The sequence below is a fragment of the Bacillus rossius genome, chromosome 3 (assembly GCF_032445375.1).
Source record: "Bacillus rossius redtenbacheri isolate Brsri chromosome 3, Brsri_v3, whole genome shotgun sequence".
Lineage (NCBI taxonomy): Eukaryota > Metazoa > Arthropoda > Insecta > Phasmatodea > Bacillidae > Bacillus > Bacillus rossius.
Window position 1 is genome coordinate 23,915,364 of NC_086332.1, and position 19,644 is coordinate 23,935,007.

Consider the following 19,644-nt stretch of genomic DNA (forward strand, 5'->3'; position numbering starts at 1 on the left):
ATCTGGATGATTCGTTCGTTGCAGTGATCGAGCTGTGCGATTCCTCGCCGCAGAACGTGGAGGCGCTCTCGGCGGCCATCTGCAACGGGAAGAAGTTCTGGCGCGGCGAGGACCTGGTGGCGGAGTGCGTGGGGGCGGACCGCACCCCTCCCCCCAGCGGCGCCGCGCGCGCAGGTAGGCTCGCTGCCAGCTGCGCAGTCGCCCTTCGCTGCAAGGTTACCACGGTCTGTCCAGGGAGTCACGGGACCAGTTATCCACCCGGGAAACCAACCTAACCGGAACTTTTCCCATCACCTCGCATCGCCACCACATATTTTTTTTGTTCAACTTAGATGGTAAAATAATAGAATTAATTGGCAGTCATTTCAGTTTTAAAACATCGCAAGTTGGATAGTACTCGAAAAATACCATTTTTTTTTTAATGATATTTTAGATATACATCTTTCAATACAAATAGTTGAGTTCATCTGCCCTCCAACTCTACCATATCCCACAGGGGCGCAACACAGGGGGGGGGGCAAGGGTATTTTGCCCCCCTCCCCCTCTGAAACCTTGAAGTGGGGGCAAATGGGGGCAAAGAAAGTGCTGTGTAATCAATTTTTAGATAATAAAACTGCTTAAATAGCACCATTTTCCACCTTGAAATACAGATTTTCCCGGGGGAGGACCCCCGGACCCCCCGCTTCAATAGGGGAGATTGATGATTCTTTATAAAAAGGTATTTTCCCCCCCCCCCCCCCCCCCTTTGGAAATTTAGTTGTTGCGCCCCTGATATCCCATTAAGTATCTATAATATAAATCACTCTGGCAGTTCAGCGCGCCCCCATATGCGGTGCCCGGAGCACAAGCCCCGTCTGCCCCCCTCCCCCCTCCCTGGGTCTGTATGTGATGGACCTTCCCAGTAATTGCTGGAGAGATTACAGGAAACGTCGGGAAATCAAAATCAGGAAGGCCTGGTAAGGATTCAAATCTGGACCCTAAGGAATGTGAGTCCATTGTCTTAACCCCTGCGCCAAATTTTCACAAATTGTACTTTATGATATTTTTGTTTGTTTTGCTGTTATAGTTTAAATCCATGAAATATTAATATTGATCACCCAAAAATTACACTGTTTAGGATCTAAAGTTTTATAAACACAATTCAGATTTACTGTGGTACCATATTTAAGTACTGCACCTATTTTTTTTTGTCAGTAGCAAGTCTCATTGGCATTAGTCTCTTCAGGTTTATGAAGATTGTTTCATAACATGCCACTTGCAATCTTGAGGAAAAAGGAACAAAAGATAGAGAAAGATTGGAAAAGATAGGGTGAGAGAGAGATAGAAAGAAAAATGAGATAGGGAGTGAGATGTAAATAGAGCAAAAAAAAATATTGTTGTCCAATTATATAAAAGTATTTGGGAAAATATTTAATTTAAAATTTTATGCAATTCTGATTTCCTTTGCAAATTATATTTCAGCAAATTTTTCATGGGAAGCATACTTGTGTTCAGTGTTTGCTTGCTTTCTAAAATCATGAGTCTAGTTGTCAGGAACCGGATTACATCTCAGGTCTACTTTGGAAGAGAATGTGTTAGGGTACGTAGACATTTCCAACAGTTGTAAAAATAAATGTCTCAGTGGATGGCACAATTTTAAGAATTGTAATTTGAAACATCCTAAATTTAAAAAAAAAAAAAATTTCATACTTCATGGCCTCCAAACACGTTCAAAGTGAAACTTCATGGACTAAGGTGTGAGCAAGTATGCATGTAAGCAATTATGTTAGTAAGCAAGTGCACAATTATGTAAGTGTGTTATTGTGCAAACATGCCATCTAGCATCTCTCTCTTGAGCTCCTTCCCCCTCTCCACCATCAAGTGCCCCACTCCTGATCATTGCACTTTGTTACACTCTGATGACATCACCACCTGGACTTTCCCTACCTGCTGTAAAGAATGTTTCACTTCAAAATGCTTTTTTTTTTTAGCCAATAGTGTGTGCAAACCAGCACTGAAGCATCTCGTAACGCACATATTCCCAATATTTTGCAGTCCAGGCTGGAGACTCATCGAGCGAGTCCAGTTTCGGTCAGCTGAACCTGAGTGCCAACCCCGGCTACAGAAAGTTCAGCGATCTGAAGAACGTGAAGTTCCAGACGTCCATATGGACGCAGGTCGTGACCCTGTTCTGCAGGATGATGCGCCAGGTCTTCAGGAACAAGGTACGCTCAATGAGTTTGAAGCAATACAGATGAGTAGCAGTATTTTGAAAGAACACAGAAACAAACGAATTTGGGATTAACATCAACATTAGGATGAGAATGGAGCATTCAAGGAATGAATTGGGAGAGGAGAAGGGGGGGGGGGGGGGGGGGTTAATTTCTTGAATTCTACTAACATATTTTTGAAGAGTACAGCCTAAGAGACACTGGGGTAATGTCAAATCTCACTAATGAGTGCATACCACAAAGAATTGATTTGACTTGGTTAATGGTTTGACTCTATAACTGTACTTTCTAAGTATTCATATTGCATTCTGAAAACAGATCTCAGTTATATTAAATTTTAAATCAAGAGAATCGAAGAGGGGCCTTAATGAGCCTACCATAGGGCCTATCAACTATGCAATAAGCAATTCAGACTGGATTTTAAGTTTTTCCTGTCTACTACACCTGTGTATTCCATTAGTGATTCAATTCATCCGTATCACCTTTCAGGGATGTGACAGCCTGTAGGTCCTTGTCCGAAGTCTGCACTAAAATATATTTTGCCCTTATTTCACTCCTGTTATCGATTTCAATAAGCACATATTGATTCAGAAACATTTTAGATACCTTATAACTTACTGGAAAATTGCAATGTTTCTGCAAAATTACATAATTGTATCTGTTACCTTTGTGCTGTAGGGGATATTATTATCATTTGTACGTGAGCAGTATTAAAACTGTAGTTTAAAATAAAATAGGTGTGCTTCTGACATGCACATTAGAAGAGAAACTTCACAGATAGAGAAATAGGAAATTTGCATGGTTCACAAATATTTGAAAAACAAATTATACATTGAAAATAAATCATTATTCACTAGTGTCCAGGTCTTTAGGGCAACCTAAGAATGAAATAAATGGTTTATGACAACTAAAGAATAATAAATAAATTTGTGATATAATTTTATCTAAATATCTACAAAATGCTGCATAATTGTTCTGGATCTTTGTCAATATGTCTATAAAAATTTTCACAATCCTAATTGATCATAATTGAAGTTTTGAAGAGAAAACTCTTTGTCATTTGCAGCATTGCAAAATATTCATCACTGTAACGTCGCTTTGCTATTGGTTACTCAAGAGTGAGGAGTGGGGTGTTCAATATTCCCATTCCCCCTCTCCCTCATCGATCACCCCACTCATGAGCATTGCAATTTTTTGTTACGCTCTGATGAGTCATTTCCTAGACTTAACCCCATCAGCTGTGAAGTTTTACTTCAAAAAGCTGTGATCAAACCGCAAATTCACAAGACGCCATCAGTAAATGTTAAATGTCACCTCAGCCCCTGCTACCACAAGGTCGGCTCCAGGAAGACATCTCTGAAGGGGCTATCATAAAAAAGAAATGATGCAGTTGCAAAACATGACATTAAATATATTTGAGATTGGTCTTGAAATAATAATTACAAAGTCATGGTCTCAAATGACTTGATGTAAGTTTTTGGACATACGCCATTGTTAAGCACTTTTTCTGTAGAAGAAAACTAAAAACTAAAAATAAATAAATAAATAAAAATACCCAAGACATTTTTTTTTATTTTTAGTTTTTTTCTACAGAAAGAGTGCTTAGCAATGGCGTATGTCCAAAAACTTACATCAAGTCATGCACTCCCATTGCACAAATCTTTCAAAGATAATATGGTCTCAAATACTGAACCTTAATAGTTTCATACAACTTTTGAAGAAAGAAAAGTTTAACACACAAAATAAATATACTGTAAAAAAAAAAATTGGGGCTCGTGAGTGGCTCCCTCTAGAGCAGTGCCTGGTCACCATCCTCACACCGCACTGTTGTCGACAGGTAGCTCTGCAGCTGCAGCTGTGGAACCACATCCTGAACGCTGCGATCATCGGAACCGTGTTCTTCCAGGCGGCCAACGACGGCTCCCAGATGTTCATGCACATGAAGCTCTGCATCGCAGTCATCCTCTTCCACTCGTACACTTGGCTCATGACCTCCGTGCTGTTGTGTGAGTTGGGCACTTCCAAGCGATTCCCTCGCACATTTTCCGTCGTTTGTTCTCGTGGTTTAGGGTTATGCCGAGCACATGTCAAACGTTGCTGAACATTCTTTTGAATACTCAAGATTTTATGGTAGTACCATACCGCCCTGGCTTTGCATGGATGTGATCTACTAATTTGGCATCATTAACACTAATAAATACTTATATGTATCAAAAGCTAAGAGCACTGTTTGATGGATCGCATTTGATGTGGTGTTAAAGTCAATTTTGATATAAATTAAATGCCCAAGCTAACTAACATATTTAATTGGATAAGGATTTATACTATGTTCGTAAAAATAGCTTCACAAAAAAATTCATTATTTTTGAACAAATACATAGTTAGGTACTGTGAGATTTGTCAATAGAAGATAGACATATGCTATCATGGACTTTTCTGTATGTCTTTTTAAGACCTACATTTCTGTAGTAAATTAATTTGATGCATCAGTTCTGTATTAGTGAGCGGAAGACATGTAAGCACCTTTAAAGCATCATTTTATGACTGGATTACAAAACATTGAGATTCTTCTACTAGCTTTAAATTTAATATGATTGTATTATACACATAATCCTTCCAGAAGAAACTCTCTAAATGATGGAGGAAACCACATCAAAATCCATTGTGTAGTTTAAAAGAAGTAAACGAACAAACAGGCGTAGATAGCTCATTTGTTTTATAATATCAAAAGATTTGAGAATTGGGAATTAACATTCCTAGTAGAAAATAATGTAGAATGTCAAAGGTAGCATTTCACATCACAAAACAAATCTGAAATTCTAAAACATAGTAATATTAGATTATTAATATTTGTACTAAACTGTGTGTTATAGTTCCACAAGATGTTAAGTTAATGAAGAAAGAATACTTCAACAGGTGGTACGGACTGACAGCATATTACCTGGCTCTCACCTTATCTAAGATACCTGGACAGGTAACCAAGACATTTTTACAGAACACTGTAGTTAATAAATTTGTAAATCCATAATTTAGCAAAGAAAAACACCATTTAAACTTGGGCGTATTTGTTATGCTAGGCAACTTTAATCTTCCCAGAAATTTACTTTCGGCAGTTGCTATTTTCTCCGAGACCTTGATATAGCACTCTTTACTTTGAATTAAAAATAATGGTGACAAGAAAAAATGTTCAGAATAGAACATAACTATACAAATGTTAAGTAGAAATTATGGTAGGTTCACAACTTTACTTTACTTGGAGAACAAACAAAATACGAAACACTTTATAAGCTGTTTGTGTTCCTAATTAAGTTCAACAAAAAAAAATTATGTGCTATACTGAAATATTGTCTGAAATTCATGATATTTACAAACAAAAATAAAATTAAATCGAGACAATACTGTTTTCACAAAAAAAAAAAAACATAACATGGAAAAACAACGCTCATCAGATTATTACAACTTGTTAAATACCTTTGTACCGTATGGTATATTAATTTTTCCTTGGTATTCAGTTAAATCTATATTAATGTTCGATAATCTGACATGGCAGTGATCCCAACGAGATTAAGATCTCTCACTGTATATTATTACATTTTTGCAGCTGGTTAAAATTTTTACTATTATTTCAAAGTCCATACATTCCATTCAACTGTCAACTGAATTAGACTCTCAATTGGCCATTTCTTTTGCATATCATGCACGTGAAGTAATAATAAGAGAACTTCCACCGTTTCTTCGCCTTTTGATTTGCTCACTGAACTCATTGACAGTCAATTGTGCCACGACGAGTACATATTTGGCAAGCAGAATCTCACAGGAATGTAAAAATTTTAAGTTGCAGGAGGTTTACATTTGAAACGGACATTAAATACCACAAATAAAAAGCGAATTGACAGAGGCCCCAGCATTATCCTTATTTATGTTCAGTCTCCAACACCTGGTTGAGGACTGTGCAAAGCCAGCTGTAGCAAGGAACATAATAATTTTACACCTAAAAAGAAAATTTTCTAGTTTGTTTACCCTGAGTGTTAACAAATACCTGGTGAATTGACATCAGGTGTTTTTTTTGTTTTTATTAAATATTTCTTTTAATAATCTTTTACAACAGGGTCTTTTTTATATATGTACTAGCTGCAGTACTTGGCGTTGCCCGAGGTGAACACAGGGTGATATATTGTTCATGAGTTTAAGCAAAATGGATAGCGCTATATGACTGTGGTGGACATAGAAATGACACACAATTACTGTTTGTATGACCTCTGATTTTCTGTTTACCCATGGCAATCGGTTGAACGGAATAGAAGTTGCACTGCAGCTCCATCTAGTGGCGTAATATAACAACATGGATATTGCAAAAATATTCTCCGTGTTCGAATATCTAAGTATACCAATTTTCAGGGCGATCGGTTGAACGGTATAGAAGTTGATGCGCTGCAGCGCCATCTAGCGGTGACTTACAAATAATGGATTGCATATAAACTTTCTCCATGAAAAAACACTTCAATGTGCCAACTTTCATGGGGATCAGTCAAACGGTGTTGGAGTTTATCGACATCATACATACCAACATCTTATATAATATATAGATTTATAAAAAAGATATATTTAAAATAATATGAAATTAATCTTTTTTTTTCACAGTAAAGTGCCGATTTTTATGTTAATAGACTGAAACCTTTTAAGAAAGGATTTACACATGTATTAAGTTAACAGTCTCCTAATATATATATAAACTGAAGTGGGGCATCAAAAAAACAAAATGCAAGTTAGCAAAAGCCTACTGGAGATTAAAGTTTTGTGACCTGCAATGTTACTGTTTATTTCGTGACTTTTTTTTTTGCAACTTTCATGACCTGTAGGCATAACATATTGTTACGCTCGTGTTTTCAGGTCTTCTTCAGCATGATCTTCATCTCAATGCTGTACTTCCTGACTGGACTCCCATTCCAATTGCTACGCTTCACCTTATTCTCTGTGATTGGGATCACAGTCAGCATGACTTCAGATGGTCTGGGAATGGCCATAGGGTCTATCTTCAATGTGACTGTGAGTAAATCGACGTTCATTTCTAATCAGTTCTACAAAAATTAGAAAAAGCAACACCTCAACACATATTACGGTTTCTTTAGATTCAAGCCTCGGTACAAAATGTTGATCAAAGAGTATGACTTAAGTGGGCTGGGTTTGTTTAGTTTTAAAATCATGCAACACACGATGAACAGTTAATTCTGACTCATGTTGCAAACAAGTAATGTTAATCTCATATTTTGCAATATCAGTACACAGTTCTACAAACAATACATTTCCTGTTCCCAATACTTCATACACTGATTTCATGAAAAGTCTCACTAGATCAAAAATACCTTCAGTAAAACTTCTACATAATGTACCACTTAACACATTTTCACCTCATTATAATAAACATTTTTTTCTCATCTTTCAAATGAAACTTGCTTTATAACAATGACACTGAAATAACTGTTCACCAAATGCTTTCTAATAAATTAAACCATGTTTAAAAAGGATAAGATATAAGATGAGAATCATACAGAAACTGTTTTAAATATTTAATGAAGCTAAGAAAATTAATAAATTTCATATATAAATTTTAAAAAATTCAGGGTGGAAAAAAAACCCTGCAAAACTAGGCCACCAATGCTGGAGAATGTCAACACAGAAATGACAAGATGGAAGTGAATAATACACATTTACCACCCCTTCCTTGTGACTTTTAAATGATGCATGTGTGTGTGTTTTTAATTACTTCATTATGTTATTGTTTCTTACATCCTTACTTAGATTTTCCACCGTATAGTGTGTGATGGCGAGACAGTTACACAACATTAGGAAGTAAATTACATCTCTAATATGAATGCAGAATTTGTTAAGTTTCTTTCAGGAATCAATTGCTTTACCAAATGTGTTGTACTTTCATTGGCAAACACACAAATTCTACATGTTGAGTCCTCGCATGGAAGAAAGTCTGGTATTGTAATCTTAAATTTATTTCGTTCCAACACTTTTTTTTAAAGAACTGCTTTATTTTACATTCAAATATTTGGTCTCTTCATATTTGTTATATATAAATTTTACTACTAATGCTTTCACTCATAAATTTATCAAAATATGGCTCACACAGTTTTCAAACATACTAATAATGAATGATTTTGCATTTCCAATCTCAAGAATGCAGAAAAAAAGAGAAGATACTCCCCCGATTATAATTTCTGAATATATATCAACACGCGATTCATAACATTATGTTGGTAGTAAGTCTGATAATCGTGATTGTAATTGCCACAAAATGAACACTGCCATTAAATATCATGGGAATGTCATGATGGTAATAATTATTGTTTTAAGTTTGTATCATACCATCAGGTATAAATGAATGAATTGAGTTCAACATCTTGTTGACACTGAGGTCATGAGAGACTAGGAGGGAATAAAGATTTTCACTTAGTCATCGACCCAGGCTACGCCCTCCTTTAAGCCAGATGTGCCTTGTCCCACTTGCATTTAAAACTTAATGCAAGTATGAAGTCCACTACTGCAAGAGGCGTAGGTAGAATCCCCTATACTATTATACTAATCTTTATTAACTTTATTGTATTTTCAGCATTTAGTCCAAACCCCAAGAGTATGTTTTCAGGGTTGGACCATGTGTAGAGTGTACTGGACACACCCTGCTCAAAGGAACATTTATGACACTATAAATTTTGCCATGATTTAAGTAGAGGCTAAAAATGTTCCACTGTGTTTCTTAAAATTACGCGTATGTTGTAAAGGGTTTAAATTGTTTGACATTCGGCACAAATTCAAATATGACCTATCAGTTGGAGGAGGGAGAAAATACACCTTGTAACCATGACACCTCGTCACTTTGTCAGTCCAACAGGTGGACCACTTAGCTTAATTATTTTATTTATGGATTTTTCCCATTTTTAAGATAAACTCTAACTCCAGACCAGGAGACACGAGGTAGCCTGGTCCGCACCATATACCAATTATGTACTTGCTGTTGGCCTTTTAACTGCTTCAATGTTTGTTATATGGTTTATATTGTAAAGAGACGCCTCAATAAAAGGCCTCTTATCAGATCCTATCATTCTTTCGACTTTCGAGTGACCACATGTTTCTCATGTGAGATGCCTGGAGAGCCCACTTACAAGAGGAGGTCAGCTACTCGCCACAGATTTCATCTGGATTCACAATATATGTAGGACTTAACTAGAAATGAAAGTGATGCTAGTGGGAGGGAGCTCCAGAAAGCCAAGCACTTAGGAAATAAAATTTTTGACGTGGAACAGTCTTTTATGTTAGCATAATTTCCAAGCAATGGTTGGCGCAGCAGCAAGAGTTCAGATTCACAATGTGAGGGTTGCGGGTTCAAGTTCCCGTGTAGAAACTTGTTTCCTTTGGCTTCTCTTCAATTTTTATGATACTCACGCCACAAGCCCTACATATACTGCGAATATGGACGAAATCAGTGATGACAAGTATTTGACCTCCCCTTGTTAGTTACCTTCTCTATTCGCAATAGTCTTTGAACAGATGTATTTGTGGGGAGAATTCTAATTTAGTGCCACATGGACCAAGTCACTGCCCTGAATAAGAGTAGTTGCTGGGTCACGTGCCATTTCACGTGGTGATGCCCTTGCATGCACACCACAGTCCCAAACCCTCAGTTTCAACTCGCCTGTGGTAAAACATTTTAATAGGCACTTATAATTTTTATTTCAATTAAAGGCTTTAGCAGTTTTTGAAGTGTAGTAGTCTATGAATAACTTTTTTTCACATGTATGCATTAACATTTTTGCTTTTTTTTCCCTTCCTGGCAGAGCTCCAGATGTAGGTAAGGTAATTTAAATGTTGTAAATCCAGAAATGAACACTATGAAAATCCCTCTAACTTTGTAAAAAATATTAAGGAACATAAATTATAAATTGTTTTACTGGAGTTCTTTAAAATCTTTCTGATTAACTCACTGCTAAAATGCCAACCTCAAAGGTGAAATTAAAGAGAATCGTAACTCTATTTTATTATTAGTTCCTTGTTCATTCCAGTGATTGAAAGTCAGTACGATGACGGATGACGGAAAGTGCACCGATGTTGGCGTGTCCGCAGAACGGCTCGGCGGTGGGGCCCTCCCTGATAGCGCCGTTCCTGGGGCTCGCGATCTACGGCTTCGACTTTGCCAGGAGCATCCCCACGTGGATGGGCGTGCTGATGAGGACGAGCTTCATGCGGTGCGGGGCGGTGGCGCTGGTGCTGACCGTGTTCGGCATGGACCGCAAGCTGCTGGACTGCGACGAGGTGTACTGCCACTACCGCAACCCCAAGACCATCCTGCAGACCGTGAACATAGACCAGGTGCCCCTGTGGAGCGAGATGCTGTGCCTCCTGGGGCTGGCGGCGTTCTTCCGGCTCGTCCTGTACGTGGGGCTGCGACGGCGCATCGCCACCTAGCTTCCCTCCGGTGGTGCTCCTTCACAAACTGCTCAATGCTTCCTTCAAACAGCGAGAGGTCTTTCATCCGGCACTCTGTAACCTGGCCCCAGACGGACCGCTCACGTTCACATTTCCTTCGGGGGATTGCGGCTGCCGACGGTAGCACTGCTGCACCGCCGATAGTTTCAGCTCGCTCAGAGAGTATTGTTACTATCAGATTTCATGGAGTACAGTGTTTCCTTATTTCTAGCGGGTTACATTTCCATTATGATTTTTTTGAAGATATCTGAAAACACAGGCGCACAGTAACATCAGAGACTTTTTTAAACTATATTGCTCATCTGTATTTTTTTTTACTTCCATAGAATAACTTATTACAACTTGTTTTAAATACCATTGCAATGTATATTATTTTTTTCTTTTTTATTTCCATCAAAACTATAACGACGTTTCAAAAACCCAGAAAAATCGTTAAACCTGCATGGCAGTGGTCCATAACGTGCCGGATTAAAGACTTTTCAATGTACTTAAACAGAATCTAATGACCACTACAAAATATTTCCTCACACACACACTCTTTCGTGTGCAATCCACTACACTAGTGGAATTGGAATTATGTAGCCAAACGTTCAGCAGTACCTAAAAGGAACCATGTATGCCCTTAAATGTACTTATATTTATGCTATCTCTATTTAACTTTTTGTTTCAACCACTGGCATTGCGGTGTACTAGGTACCTTTGGTGATAGTTTCTGGAAGAGAAATGAAAGTATATGTGAGGTATGACAGTGAAGGTAAGAATAATGATTTTAAAAAATTTTGAGAAAAAAATGTGAAGATAACTTTATATAACATACATTGTAATTTTTATACATGAATATTATATTATAGATGTATTTAAATCGTGCTGAAATCACATTTTGCTATTTCAGTTTTTTTGTCCCAGTGAGATAATGAAACACATTTAGGGCCGGTATTATGACCTCCGGCTAAATCTTCAGGTTAGCTAGCCTTCAGGTTAGGCTAGCCTCCGGTTAACGAACGAGGGGTGTATTATGACCCATACTTAGCCTGCGGTTGGCTAACCGGAACCTGACAAAGCGTGTGGTGTAATACTGGGTGTGTTGGTAATGAAATAAACCCGAATTTGGTAACTTTTGTTGCAAGACAGTTTTTTTTCTGGTAGAATGTTATTCAGCTGTTTGTATTGTGGTTCGGAATGTTTACAGCTGCAGTAAAGAAATATGCCGCGAACTTTATCTTGCAACAGATATAATTAAATTAACCAAAAACTACTTCGACGTCAAACCTGCTTTGTATTAAACCATAAAATTACAATTTACGATTCAAAACCGTGTGTTTTCAACTTTACTCTTGTATTGAAACTCATGATTTTGTTAGGTTATATATTAAGCCAAAACTAACGAAGTAATTCTATACAAACAAATTAATAGGGATGACATTTTTGCTAGAGAACACTTATTTCTTTCATAAATTTATTTCATAATCAAATAATATAGACCCTGTTTCGGGAAAATACTTGTCGATTTTCATTTCACTGGTGTAGGTTTCATTTTTGTACTAATAGTTTCGTTTCACTTATCCAAATTAATCCGATCCTGATGGAATTAGTTTGTGGTATAGGATGCTTGCTGTTTTAATTTAGTAGGTCGAGAGATCCTAGACATATTCACTAGGGAAATAATTATGATTGTAAAATGTATACGAAAGAAATACATTTTTACAAGACCTGACATAATTTGTTTGTATCGTGATATGTTAGGTATTTTGAGTTATGTACAGGATTTTTCAACATTCTAAATTAAAACAGCAAGTCTAATGTAAAACAAGACCAACATATAAAGGGTCATGCCGATAGGATCAAGGGATAAACAGTGCTGTTTTCGTTTTGCATTTGCGTGGCAGGTAGATAATAAGTACCTAAAGGTTTGTAAGATAGGGAAGGGATAATTGGGTAACATTTATTTTCACATTCAATTGTATTCATTGAATTAGAACCACGTCTGAAGTCGTATGAAGTGCATTTCATTCCCGGCATATTTCCACTGTATTACGAATAAAAATACACAGATACAACTTCCACGAAAACACAAATTTTATAGGTAATAATAACCCTCGTTTTGCAATTTTAAAATTCACTTATTAACACATATTCTTAAGCAGGAACATTTAAGTTTATATACATGGCATACGTTTATGTACTTCGTGATCAATTAATGTCAAATAATAATACACGACTCAACGAGAATAGAAAAGCGTGACTACACTTTCAAGCCATGTAATTTTTAATAAAACTTTGACGAATACGGCGAAGCATTTTATATTTAGTAATAAATTATTCCATCGCATCCTGCAAATATTCAATAGAATTCCTCAAATAGTCATCATCACTATCAACTAACTAACCTCGCCTGATACATCGCCATTTTATTTTCTGTTGCTTAGCCTCCGGTTAAGCAGCTAGCGGCCGGTTCATCCACCCGTTAGGTAAGCCGGAACTTTAACTGGAAGATAGACGTTAACAGGGAGTCATAAAACCGAAATAAGAGCTAGCCTGCGGTTCAATTTTAGCCAGAACTTTAGCCGGGGGTCATAAAACCGGCCCTTAACTGATTTCAATATTGTAACATCATTTAATATTTGCAAATGTTTTGTCAATGTTTTCCAGACATGGTGGGCTAATGTAGATCACAACTAATTGTATTTAAGTCCCAAGTTTGACTGACAAAGAAATTTAAAAAGTAATATTTGACCCACAGAATTAGGTACATGAATTTAATATATTTTCAATATATTTTGTTCAACTGCTCTGTGAACATTTTCTTTCATCAGAGTATTAAAATACAATTTAAATTATAATATTATACTGTATTCATAGGCATACAGTGAGTGGCTTATATTATTTTTGTAAATAGTAGATATATAGACACCAGAGACTCAAATTCATATGATTACTTGCAACCTATATAGAATTTTATGGAATTCACAACTTGTTAAGTGATTACTTTGTGCTTTCTTTTTAGTGATTCTCCATTAATGTGAAAAAATTGCCACGTAAAATTAGTATGTGATAAGAACAATTATTAGATATTAACATTTTAATGAAAATTTTCTCAATATTGAAGATAATTTTAACCTAGAGTTTCAACATAGTTAGAGGTGAATACATTGTAAACAAATAGATGTTTGTGTATGCTGTGATAATGCAACAAAAATGCATATGGGTGTGCAGTATAATTATTACTCAATACTATATATGCCCATACGTAAATTAAGTAAAATAATTAGCCTTATATGTTTCTATGTCAATTTGGTTAATTCCTACTATTACAAATAAGCATTTAGATCATACTATTTCAAGTAAAATATAATATCAATGATATATTAAGTGCTTTAATGTCCGTACAGTGCTTTTGTAATGATAATTGTTCATTTCAAGTAAACCTATGTAGATGTGCTTATTTAAAAAAAAGTATGATTTATCCAAATTGTGAATTAGGGACTGGTTGTAAATGCATATTTAAAACCTTAGTTATTCTTATTAAGTAGAATATGAAAATTATACTTTAATAGGTGGTTTAAGTATGTGAATGATACAGCCAATCCCCAAATGAGCTGTATGTTCAGCTACAGAATACGGCTAGTAGCTACACGCTTTAACATTAGTGATTACTAGTACATTGTATATAGTAATATTTTCAGAAATTGAATAGTTGGCTAGTGTATGTCTTCCTCAGTATTTTTATAGCTTTATTTATCAAGTAATGACTGTCTTCATAAGTCTCTTTAAAGAGGCACGTCCATATGTACTGAGGAGTCTATAATTTTGATGTAGATAGTATCGAATTTTATTTATCCAAGATGTGTATACAAATATACATAATGCACTATGGGTGATATTTTCCCAAAGAATGTACCATGTTGTAATCATAATCTTTTAATAAATAAAAATATATCTCTTCTATTAGTTATTAGTGAACAAAGCCTGACCTGGCTGCCAGTGTGTGCTACGGTGAGCCAATCGTGATGTGTGTTGATCTGGTGAGGCTGAACGAGAATATTTACTAAGCAACTTAGAAATTTGACGTCATCCACGAGTTAAAATACTCACTGAAGTTTAAACAGTACTAATAATTTATCAAAACTCAAAACAATTTTAATTTGTGGTATGTGTAGTAACTTCCTTAAATGCTTATGCAACCTTGAAATTCAAATTTCACAAAGCATTATTGAAAAAAAAAAAAAATTAACCAAAACATGATGAAACCAAAAACCATTTCCTGTACAGTGATCAGGCATTAAGTTGTGTGTTGATTTCCTCTCCTTATGTAGAGAGGAATTTGTACCTATGTGTCAAAAAAAGATCTTGCATACAAAGAGAACAATATTGTTTCACAAAGTAGTACATGAAACACTGCTGTACAATTAGGACTTAAATCCTTCACGACAATAAATGATAAAGATAAATTTGAGTTCTGTCACCCAGCACTAGCATCAGATAAAACTAAAAAGCTAGCTTATTGGGTAAAGCCACGCCACAAAGAAAGCTACGCTATGTTTGAGATGTTCGCTATCTTCACTGTGCCAGGTGGCCAGACAGGATAGTCTAGTTCGCAGTGTCGGAGAGATGTATGCCGTGGGATTCGAGTGATGATTCCAACGATGATATTCTGCTGTATCTTACAGTATGTAAACGTAAAACGAAATGGGTTCATGAATTTAATATAAAAACAAAATAATTTTATGAATTTTGTCATTTGATGAAGTAGTTGCTTGTGAAGGCGAAAAGAAATTCATGGCTTATTTCAGGATAAATTCAACTTACAGGGTGTCTACCAGATCTAGTAAATGAAATTCCCTGATTTTTCCAGGTTTTCCAGGTCTAAAACTGAACTTTTCCAGGTTTTCTGTAACACAATTACGACATTCCACCAAACTGAAAAAACTGTATAACAGTACATTGACGGGTTTCAAAGTATTTCAACTGACTTAAGTACCAACATCATCCTCACAAACTTTAGAAGGCCTGTTTTGGCAGCTACTGTATGTGCCTTAAGAATGAGCATCCACAAGTGATCAAGGCGTCTCGAGAAAAAGACTAGAACAGTGCTTCAGAATCTTGCGAGGAACATACCAACTGATATGATCACTCAATGTTATCAGCTTCTTGTCCTTATAGCCACTTGTTTTGAAGACAACATTCTAAAATGTAATTCACATGCCGTTTCCTCACACCCGAATTTAAAGCCACAGACGGACATAAGCAGGAAATTCCCTTTGTAAGTTTGTACTTCAGGGGACTTTTGTCTTGAAGTTTTTTTACCATAACCTTTAGACAAGTCCTAACATCATTTTTCAGTAACAGGACAGACTTTACTGGTACTTTCTCTTTCTTGATGGCATGGCATAACCCAACTTGATATTGTTAGCAGTCAATAGATTTTCCTGGTTATCTACATCCAATCGAGATACATTGGGTTTCTCCCTAAAGCTCTTCAGTACCTCTGGTTTCAAAAACTTTCCTGCCAAAGCTAATAAAATGTCTACCAATGAATCATAGAGAAAAGGTGCCATGGGTGCTTCACTTTGGAACATTGTGAGAAACAATTCCAGCTCTGATGCCAAAGAGTAGAAGAATGTCAATTTTACTTCTAGAAGATTATCATCAAGAGCACTTTTCACTACACTGAAAGACACAGATGAAATAGAAACTTCACTAACAAATTTCTTTAGGTGGGGTAACGTTTTCATGGCACACTCAGCAACTGCAGTATTCCATCTGATTGCACAAAATTTCTTGGAAAAAAGCTCTGATCCAGTTATTCTAATGTAATCTGCCCTCCTTGCAGGTAGGTACATGCATAAACAAATAGTAACTGTGCTTCAAAAAACTAACAACGTCCAATTGTATAGCAGAAATTCCAGTTTTGAAAGCACCATGGACCGTATGAAGCCCACAGCTACCAATTTCTAACAACGATGGCGAATCTTCACCAAAAGTGTCTGTGATATGTATTTTCAAAGCTAACAAAAATGCCCAGTTTACGTTGAGGGCATCCATAGATACTTAAAATTAAATGCACATGTCGGTATAATCCGAACGTGGGAAGCACATGCTGCAGTACGTACGTCAGCAGGATAACAGACCAGCTTGAACCAGTTTGTATCACGTGATTTAACGCCACTTCCAAATCCGATGGTAAATAAAAGAAAATGGACGTGGGAATTGTTCGTTATTTTCCATTCAAAAATAAAAAAAATGGAACGCGATACACTTGATGCTACGTCAATGCAAGCAGATCAATAAACAAAAAACGTATTGCCAACTACAACCTACCAAACAAAAATAAATTCCCTGATTTTTAAAAAAATTCCCTGATTTTTCCCTGATTATTCCCTGATTACAATATTCCCTGGATTTTCCAGGTTTTCCAGGGTCAGTAGACACCCTGAACTTAGTTTAATAGCATTCCCATGGAATCAAATCCCAGGCATTGTCCTGCTAATCCTGCCTTCTATATTTTTCCATTGATTTATTCCATAAACATGGATATTTTCGTAATCTTTCAACTAACTTTTACGTCGACTTGACTGTTTAAAGCACAATACTGAGAGTAAAAACTTCATAAATGCAACAAAAGAGGTACAGCACAATTCCGCACGAAGACAGATGTTTTTGTTTATCTGCGAATGCGCGAAGTCAGCGACGTTTTAGAAAAACAGCCGAGAACCAAACACCTGGCGACATTGCCAACATAGCGAACAAGGCTTGGTGTGGCCAATGACACCTGAGATGCAGCTGGCTATATTCTACTCGCACAGCGAACAACGCAAACACAGGGAGCAGCGCAATGTGTGGCCATAGCTTAAGTTATTCAAGTCCCTCTGACAGCAGAGAGAGGAATATTTTAATTATAACTGTTGACATCCGTAAAGATGGCCTAACCAGTGAAATGTTGCTTCTGTGCAAAAATCAGCTTCTATTTTGTATGTGATTACAAGTTCAAGCCTGTCAGTGTTTGTGCTGCCATCCACTTGTCTCCCATCCTCTGTAAAACTTCCTGTACAAAGGATTTAGCACCTCTAACCAACTAAAGTTAAGATTCACCTAGGTGAAAGCCACTGTGGTGATCTACTAAAATGTTGCAGACATGAAAAGCTGCGTTTTTTTACACTAATGGAAATTTAAAAAAAAAAAAAAAAAAAAAAGGCCAAATAGATGGTGTCAGAAATATTCCACATTGAAAACAGTCCCTAAACTAGTTTATAAAAAAACCAAAGCATTCTTTATAACTCGTTTTGACCCATCTGTTCAAGAGGAGCTGGAATAATTAGCATCAATTTTTTTTTCTTCCATAATTAGCATGTGTTATTTTATAAATTATCATTTTTAATGCACCTTATTTAAAACTTAATATTTACATTTACTTTTAAAAGGTTTGTAACCAAAATATTCATATACAAATACCTAAACATATCTCTTCGTTTCAGGTAAAAAGAAAATTATGACTTTCTAGATTAAACTAAAAAAAATTTATAAATGTGTATTTTACTTTAAAAAATTGGTAGTGCAATATACTAAATATTAAACATTAAGTTACAGATTGAATTAATGGAATAATACACAAATCAACTGTATTAATTGGGTGGGGCTTTTATTTTGAAGTTATTTAGGATACAGATACAATTAACTTGGCTACATCACAGAGATAAGGCAATATCAGGAATCATGTTGGTCATGCAAACTAGTGCAGATAATTACCAGGAAATCAACACAAGGTACAATTGAAACATCTTGAAAAATACCAAGTACCGGTAGTACTGCTGTGGTTTACTTCTCTCCTCCTAAATCAATATGCAAGAGATTTTAGCCTGTTATATCTTCCCTTTTCAGTCAACCATACACCTTTCATCTGTGAGATGAGAAAATATGCGGCAGAGATGGTGGGCATGTTCTGTTTGTATATTAACTCAAGTGCTGATAACTGATAAGTCTTAAGTGACAGACATACATTAAACTAAAGTAATTTAATTATACATGTGCATGTATCCTAGTTAAACTTCCGAGAATGAATATAAGGTAAGTAAGGTCACTGAAAGTCTACAAGACCAGGGTGTTTCTTTATAAGTGTGAAAAGGTACATTTTGAAATATGTCAAAAAATATGTAGCAGTTAGGTGAAATTTTATTATGGATTTTTTTTCCCACAAAAGAATGACATTTTAAACTAATTAGTTGAAAAAATCAATTGACATTTTAAACTAATTAGTTGAAAAAATCATTTATTTGGAAAATTAGCAAAAAAAAAACATTTATAGCAAGATGCTAATTTTTCCGGCCCCTAGTGATTAAAAACATAAATTTTTGTCAGTTCATCCTCTAAAAATATGACCACGCAAAAATTTATGCAGTTTGGATCAAAATTAAAACCTCACCAGCCAAATCTCTAATACTTGGTAATATTTATATTATATTCCCCCTCAAATACCTCCAACCACATTTGCTACCTACTTTGAAAAGTTGTCAGATATCTTCAGTAACTCTAGAGAATTTTTTATGACTTTGTGATTTCAATGTACCTGGAGTTGATTTGTCCAACAAAAATACTCTTATCTAATAAGAATATCTCATTCTTATATAAAATGCAAAACTCAACTACCATCCTTAACTTATTTCAGATTTCAGTGCAACAATAATCAGTCTTCCGTTAAGCTCTTAAATCTCTGTTTTTCCTATTTTCTTAAATGTGTAGTTAATAAATCAGTTGACCTGTTAGTTAAAGAAAATTTACCTCATTCTATACATTGATATTAAAATTACCATGAACATTTATCCTACAAATTACAAGTGCTCTGTCTGCATTAGGAACTATGAAACTATAGTCGCCGCACGGTAAGTTCGTACTTTTGGGAAGAACTGTTTAAAAATGGAACTAAGAATATTTGGTTTACTATTGTGCAATT

The 19,644-nt window shown here is 35.9% G+C and overlaps 2 protein-coding genes across 3 annotated transcripts in view; one reads left to right on the forward strand and one right to left on the reverse strand.

Moving 5' to 3' along the window:
• LOC134530366 (ATP-binding cassette subfamily G member 4) overlaps nt 1-14,641 on the forward strand; it is a 126,047-nt gene extending 111,406 nt beyond the window's left edge. Inside the window, exons 6-11 of the mRNA XM_063365123.1 lie at nt 25-174; nt 2,035-2,204; nt 4,048-4,216; nt 5,084-5,184; nt 7,101-7,256; nt 10,338-14,641. Coding sequence (XP_063221193.1) covers nt 25-174; nt 2,035-2,204; nt 4,048-4,216; nt 5,084-5,184; nt 7,101-7,256; nt 10,338-10,679 — 1,088 coding nt within the window. The 3' untranslated portion in view covers nt 10,680-14,641. The remainder of the gene's footprint in view (nt 1-24; nt 175-2,034; nt 2,205-4,047; nt 4,217-5,083; nt 5,185-7,100; nt 7,257-10,337) is intronic.
• LOC134530367 (serine/threonine-protein kinase RIO1) overlaps nt 10,240-19,644 on the reverse strand; it is a 42,167-nt gene continuing 32,762 nt past the window's right edge. For both annotated transcript variants that reach the window (XM_063365124.1, XM_063365128.1), the window contains exon 11: nt 10,240-10,947. The gene's annotated coding sequence lies outside the window, so the exon portion shown is untranslated. The remainder of the gene's footprint in view (nt 10,948-19,644) is intronic.